The sequence below is a fragment of the Arachis hypogaea genome, chromosome 1, assembly GCF_003086295.3.
Source record: "Arachis hypogaea cultivar Tifrunner chromosome 1, arahy.Tifrunner.gnm2.J5K5, whole genome shotgun sequence".
In the NCBI taxonomy this organism is placed as follows: Eukaryota; Viridiplantae; Streptophyta; class Magnoliopsida; order Fabales; family Fabaceae; genus Arachis; species Arachis hypogaea.
The window spans coordinates 92,797,571-92,804,871 of record NC_092036.1 but is presented as its reverse complement, the minus strand read 5'-3'; the positions used below and the strand labels follow the sequence as shown (position 1 = coordinate 92,804,871).

Genomic DNA, 7,301 nt, shown 5'->3' with positions numbered 1-7,301 from the left:
TTTGATGCATTTTGTTTAGTTGATGATAGGTAAAAAGAAGCAGAGAAGGAAACGTTAGTGGCCAAAGTTGGCTCACCAACATTGTTATTAACGTTGGCTCAAGGAGGAGGAAGCAACGTTGGTGGCCCAAAGTGGCTCACCAACGTTGCCCATTAACGTTGCCAAGGAAGAGGGGAGCAACATTAGTGGCCTAAGTTGGCTCACTAACGTTGCCCACTAACGTTCCAAGCATGACAAGCAACGTTGGTGGCCCAAAGTTGGCTCACCAGTAACAACTATTTTGTTTTAATTTTAAAAAATCAAGCAAAACTAACATAAAATAACGCAACATCAACAACAATATATTCAGATTCCACCCAAATCTTCAACAGCAACAACTATTTTTTTAATTTCAAAAAAATCAAGCAAAGCTAACACAGAATCAACAACACAATATATTTAGATTCAAAAATCCATCAACAATAACACCAATTAAAATTCAAAACAGAAAATTCAAGACAGAAGAATGCAGAAAGAGAGAAAAGAGAAGATGGGAACTTAGAGAACAGGGGTGGTGTTGCTGCCACGTCGCCGTCGCAGTTGAGGGAAAGAGGAGAAACAATGGTGCGGGAAGCTACTGCTGCTGGCGCTGTCGCAGCTGTGGCTGAGGATAAGAATGACAGTGATGGAGAATGATGTGATGGCAGTGGCCAAAGCTGAAATGACGTCGTTGAGGTCGATGCCGACATGGTTATCGTTGAGGGCTAAAGAGAGGTCGGGATCACTGAGAAAGTGGTCGTCGTGGGAGATGAGAAAGGTGAGGCCAATGTCAATGGAGTTGAGGTTAGTAATGGAGAGGCAGAAGAAGGTAGAGAAAGAGGCGGGGGCGGAGATGGTACGGTGGCAGAAAGAGAAAGAAGAAGAATTGGAGTTATGGTTGGGAGGCGGTTCTGAAGAAATGGGTAGGAGAAAGGGTAGGAAGAAGGGAATGGGAAGGAAGAAAGGGAAGAGATACGGAGCGGGTGGGGTTTGGAAGGGGGTATTTTTTAATATTATTTTTATTAATTGTAAGGGTATTTTAGTCAAGAAAATAAAATTGAAGTAGAAAAATGACGATTTTATAAGTTTTGTAACGTTGAAAATGATTTTAATAAAAAAAAAGATCGAAAACGATTTTGATTTTCACCCAAAACGTTAGACACGAAAATAGTAATTAACTCCATCTAATAACATGACACATGTAAAAAGGTCATTTTGTTTGGGTGAGCTTCTAACAAAAGATCTTTTTTCGAGTTATCTTTTTTTAAAAAATCTTATAGAGAAGTAAAAGTAATTTTATGTTTGGATATCTCATGTAAAAAGGTCTTTTTATCTATCAATTATGTTTGGGTATAACAATATAAAAGTACTTTTTTGTTTATTTATTACATGAAAAACATCTTTTTTTAAGGAAAAAAGATCTTTTAAAAAAAGATGTAAATTACAGCTTCTCAAAAAAGATCTTTTTTGATTTTACTAGTGCTTTTACTTTTACTACTAAAAATTTGCCAAACACGTTAAAAAATAAAAAAAAAAGATCTTTTTTCATTACATAATAGTAAATACTTCACGCATCGCATATTTTCGTAAAATATATACGAAATATGATAAATATAAAAAATTAAAAATACACTTGAAAAATCGACTTTAATAGAAAAAGGTGTATCCGAGTTTCACAAATCTACTTAACACAGTATTTTTGTTCATCAAAAATAATATTTTAAATATATTTTTTATATTTATAATCTGTTGTGTATATTTTTATTTACCCAAATTCTTTTATGTATGTTTTTGTCAATTTATTCTTAAATATAAAAAAAAAATCCAGCGAAATTTTGCTTACTAAAAAAATTGAAAAGCAGCTCAAGTCCAAGAGTCAAATGAGTATTGAGGGATCATCACTACTGCTCCTTCTTACCGACTCCACCAGGCACAGCAACACTGCGATAAGACTTGAGAATGGAAATCCCAATCCCAACTCGACAGTTGTTCATTGACGGAGAATGGAAGCCCCCCATCCTCAGTAACAGAATTCCAATTATCAACCCTTCCACTCAGCAAGTCGTCGGTTAGTTACATACCCTTCTCTCTCTTCATTTCTATTTCGCGCTCTTTCTTTTCCTCAGATCCCTTTCTTTCTTGAATCTCAGGGGACATTCCAGCTGCCACCAAGGAGGATGTAGACGCCGCCGTCGCCGCCGCTAGAAGAGCACTCAACCGCAACAAAGGCAACGACTGGCCTTCTGCTTCCGGCGCTCACCGAGCCCGCTATCTCCGCGCCATCGCTGCCAAGGTCGTCGAGAGAAAGGATCACCTCGCTAAGCTTGAATCCCTTGATTGCGGAAAACCACTCGATGAAGCTGCCTGGGACATGGTACTTCAATTCTGCTTCAATTTCAGATGATTCTCTCTGATTGTTACTGTAATTCTCTGATTCACGCTTGATTTTATGTTAGGATGATGTTGCTGGTTGCTTCGAGTTCTACGCTGACCTTGCCGAGAAACTCGACGCTAAGCAGAAGGCAACCGTTTCTCTTCCCATGGAAACTTTCAAGAGTTATGTCCTCAAAGAACCCATTGGTGTTGTTGGATTAATCACCCCATGGTATTGTCTTTTTCTTCTCTTTAAAATTTGCCTTATTAACTGGGGTTAGAATCTAGAAGTTAGTTTCTGTATAAGTGGCAATGAGTGATGAAAAAAAAAAGAATAATAGTAGGATAGAAAGGTAGAAATTCAGTTGTTGTGTATTGTTTTTCGGTTGTTCGATCATTGTTGTCACCTCTCTCTGTTAGCAAAATTGCTATCTTGATGGCTAACTAGATATCATGTTTTAGGAACTATCCTCTGTTAATGGCTACATGGAAGGTTGCCCCTGCTCTGGCAGCTGGTTGTGCTGCGATATTGAAGCCTTCTGAATTGGCATCTGTGTATGTTTCTCAGCAGCTCTTGCAAAATCTTTGCTTCTTTTTGAGTTTTGGTTATTTTTGCTGAACTATATGGCTATGCTTTGCTTTATTTCAGGACATGTTTGGAGCTGGCTGACATATGCAAAGAAGTGGGCCTTCCTCCGGGTGTATTAAATATTCTCACTGGATTAGGCCCTGATGCTGGTGCTCCCTTAGCTTCCCACCCTGACGTAGACAAGGTTAGATTGCGTTTAGTTTTTGGTATATTTGGAATTATAAAGGGTTGCATCTTTTTCTTTCTCTTGTAAGTATCAAGACTTTACAGCCATTTCGACAATTTTTCAAACAGATTGCCTTTACTGGAAGCTCTGCAACTGGAAGCAAGGTTATGACAGCTGCTGCACAATTAGTCAAGGTATTTCTAAGCACTATTATTTGGAAATTATATGCAGTTCATGTTATCCTTTGGATTTGATAGAATGAACACACACAAGCAAACTCAATAAGTGATAGAAACCTCTTTTGCTTCCTTCATAATCTCATTGTCCTTTCTTCATGTGTTCGTGTAATATCCAAATTGTGGTTTTTTGGCAGCCTGTCTCACTAGAGCTTGGTGGAAAAAGCCCAATCATTGTTTTTGAGGATGTTGATCTTGATAAGGGTCAGTGCCTACTAAAGTTGGACAACCAATGCATCATTTAAAAAGGTTCTTATATAGAAGTCAATAGTTGTTAATTCTTTCCCGCTGATTTAAACAGCTGCTGAATGGACCCTCTTTGGTTGCTTCTGGACAAATGGTCAGATATGCAGTGCAACTTCCCGCCTTATTGTTCATGTAAGTTCGATAGATTTCGGTTGCCCACTCCTTCCATAATAATGAATGCGTTTTCTAAACGTTTGTAGTTTTCTTTCTTTTTATGTGTTTGTTTTTTGCATATATGAGAATAATCATACTATCAACATTAATTGTGGTTAGACATATCCAGACTTTTTGCAGAAACTGATAAACTTGGATATTGTTATTGTTTCAGGAAAGTATAGCAGCAAAATTTTTGGATACCCTTGTCAAATGGGCCAAAAACATCAAAGTTTCAGATCCCTTTGAAGAAGGTTGCAGGCTAGGCCCTGTTGTTAGTGAAGGACAGGTATATTTGAATATGATAGAGAAGGAACCTTCTTCTAAACATTGTTTATATGTTCCTGTGATTTAGCTTTGCTTCTGGTTTTGTGATTTAGCTTTGCTTCTGGTTTTGTACTTCAAACATTTTATTAATCTTAACACTGTTTTCTTGAACAAAGATTTTGTTATGCAATATTTAATATTTCAATTTTATGGTTCAGTATGAAAAAATATTGAAGTTTATCTCAAATGCTAAGAGTGAGGGCGCAACCATTTTGACTGGTGGATCTCGTCCAGAGGTATGACCAAATGATTATACTTTCTTTGAAAGTGTGGTCAGTTATGTACTTTGCAACTGTCATGAAACTGATCCCCCCCTCGCCTTTCACAAATTTGATGGCAGCATCTAAAGAATGGATTTTTTATTGAACCAACCATTATAACGGATGTGACTACCTCCATGCAAATTTGGAAAGAAGAAGTATTTGGACCCGTGCTCTGTGTAAAAACATTTAGTACTGAGGAAGAGGCTCTCGATCTAGCACATGACACCATGTGAGTGGATGATATTTTGCAAACTGATATTAACTCGTTCATTGGCTTTTTTCTCCTCCTTTTTTAGTCTATTGATATTTGTGTTATGTATGCCTTGATATTTTACAGCTATGGGTTAGGAGCTGCTGTCATTTCAAATGACCTTGAAAGATGTGATCGTGTATCTAAGGTGGGACTGATCCTAGGTTGTCATTGGAAACAAGGAAATAATTGGATTGCATCTTTAATTGAGTAAACTATCTTGGTTCAATGCAGGCGTTTAAGGCTGGAATTGTATGGATCAATTGCTCTCAACCATGTTTTACTCAAGCCCCATGGGGAGGCACGAAACGTAGTGGTTTTGGTCGCGAATTAGGAGAATGGTATGGTCCCTTTTTTTTTTTTAGCAGAATTCTCCTTGCAAGGCAATGGAGAGAACACACTTCTAACTTGTATTAATGCCAAATCTGGATAAATAATTTATTAGGGAAATGTTAGTTGAGTATCTTTTATTTATTTATTTTCAGGGGACTTGACAACTACTTGAGCGTGAAGCAAGTTACTCAGTATATCTCTAATGATCCATGGGGCTGGTACCAGTCTCCTTCAAAGCTGTGATAAGTAACCATATTGAGATATGATAAATTGGTATTGGGAATCTGAGATCCGATAAGGTTAGGCAGTGCCTCGTTATGTTTGGGAGTGATAGTGAGTGTAGGATGTCTATGTAGAACAGTGCTATTTGGCACTCGTTGGCTTTACTATATGTCTATTTGTATGCATATGGATATTGCATGCTGAAACTTTATTCCCAATTTTACCTATGAATAAAATAAAATGATTCTCATTATGATCGATGCCACTTATCTCGAGTTTGAGCTGTTGTATCGTTTCTGATATTTCTTTAAAAAAACCTTTGGGAAAGGGAGGGTCATGAATTATGTAGTGACATAGGCTATTAATATAGCGTTATAAAAATGCTCCATGTATACAGATACAGCATTTGTATATTTGTGTATATATTATATGTCATTATATATATTTTTTAATAATTAATAATTGAAATAATTAAATTTTTTCATAAATATTAATTACATATTCTTATATAATAATTGATTGGTAACTGATTTTTGTGTAAGGATCGCTACATATCCAAGTATTTTTCCATCCAAGTTTATTCAAGTAGGTTCAGTATCAACAAAAACCACTCTCGTTAAAAGAGTGTTATTACACTTTTTTCTTTTTCTACTCTCCCACGCTGATTCTTTTTCTTCTTCTTCTTTCAAATACGTGCATACATCATCTTCTTTTTCTTTCAAATTCACGCAAATCTTCTCCTCCTTCTCTTTTTTCGCGCACGCAGATTCTCCTCCTCCTCTTCTTCTTCTTTCTTTTGTTATCGGCATCACCAATAACACTAACATTTTGCTAATGGATTATTTTTTCAATTGAATTGAATGGAATGTTATTGCTAAGCTGAATTTAATTGATAATCTCTAAATTTGTAGACACAGTTTTGAATTTGATTTTATATAATGGATAATGTTCTATTCATTTAGTACTATACAATTATTTCACCTTAATAACATGTTCGGTTCATTATGAATTGAATTGATAATCTCTAAATTATAGACACGGATGTTTTGAATTTAATTTTATATCATGGATAATATTTGGTTCATTTAGTACTATACAATTGTTTTACCACATTATGCAGAAAGCGATTTTGAATTTGATTTTATATAATGGATAATATTTCGTTCATTTAGTATTATACAATTGTTTCACCTTAATAACATGTTCGATTCGTTATGAATTGAATTGAATTGATAATCTCTAAGGAAGAGAAGAAAGAGGAGGAGAAGAAGAAAAAAATTTATGTGTGCAAATTTGGAAGAAGAAAGAAGAGGAGAAGAAGGGAAGAAGAACCTACGCAAATTTGGAAGAAGAAGAAGAAATACGAGGAGAATGAGGAGGAGAAAGAAAAAAAGGAGAAAGAGAAGCAGCATGTAATTTGAAAAGTTGTTACGACAATTTGGATAAACTTAGATAAGAATTTTACTTGGATGTAGAGTTTTATTCATAATATATTTAATAACATTAATACTTAAGAATTTGATAACATTAATAACATTAAGATTGAGTAAATCCTAGTCTATTAAAAAGGAAAAAAAAAAACAAAACAATAACAGGGAACTTAAGATTTCGATCCATATTAAAATTATTAAATCAGATTCAATATCCGTGAATTTTAAGTTTGGATTCAATCCGATCTTCACATTTGCATATTGGATCAAATCTCAAATATATCCGTAAAAGATATAAATATACTTTAAAAAGTTTATTTTTATTAAAAAATATCAATAAAATATTTTTTTATTCTTTTAAATATATTTACTCTTAAAATATTATTAAACATATTTTTTTAACAATAAAAATAAAATAATACAGCATATGTAATAATTATGAGTTAAAATAAAATATAAAAAAAATTATTTATTTATTTTTGCAAATCTGCAAATATACAAATACCTACATAAATCTGCAATTCAAACCTATTAGTGTACGGATTGGATCGATATCGCAATTTTCGAATTAAATTCAGATATATACCGTGAATATGCAAATCGAATATGATTCATGAATATCTCTAAAGATAACTATTCTTTGTCACAATTGAATGTAAACTTATTTTTTAAAAAAAAATGAAAATTACAAATAC

The 7,301-nt window shown here is 34.4% G+C and overlaps 1 protein-coding gene across 1 annotated transcript; it reads left to right on the top strand.

The window, feature by feature from the left end:
- The first annotated feature begins 1,785 nt into the window (after positions 1–1,785).
- On the top strand, positions 1,786–5,429 carry LOC112695999 (aminoaldehyde dehydrogenase 2, peroxisomal). Its single transcript, XM_025748568.3, has 14 exons — positions 1,786–2,086; positions 2,169–2,392; positions 2,475–2,623; positions 2,854–2,946; positions 3,041–3,164; positions 3,275–3,340; positions 3,520–3,586; positions 3,684–3,760; positions 3,957–4,070; positions 4,267–4,344; positions 4,449–4,600; positions 4,709–4,769; positions 4,856–4,962; positions 5,107–5,429. Exons 1-14 carry the CDS (start codon positions 1,978–1,980, stop codon positions 5,195–5,197), a joined length of 1,512 nt encoding a protein of 503 aa, XP_025604353.1. The 5' UTR covers positions 1,786–1,977; the 3' UTR covers positions 5,198–5,429.
- Positions 5,430–7,301: the final 1,872 nt, after the last annotated feature.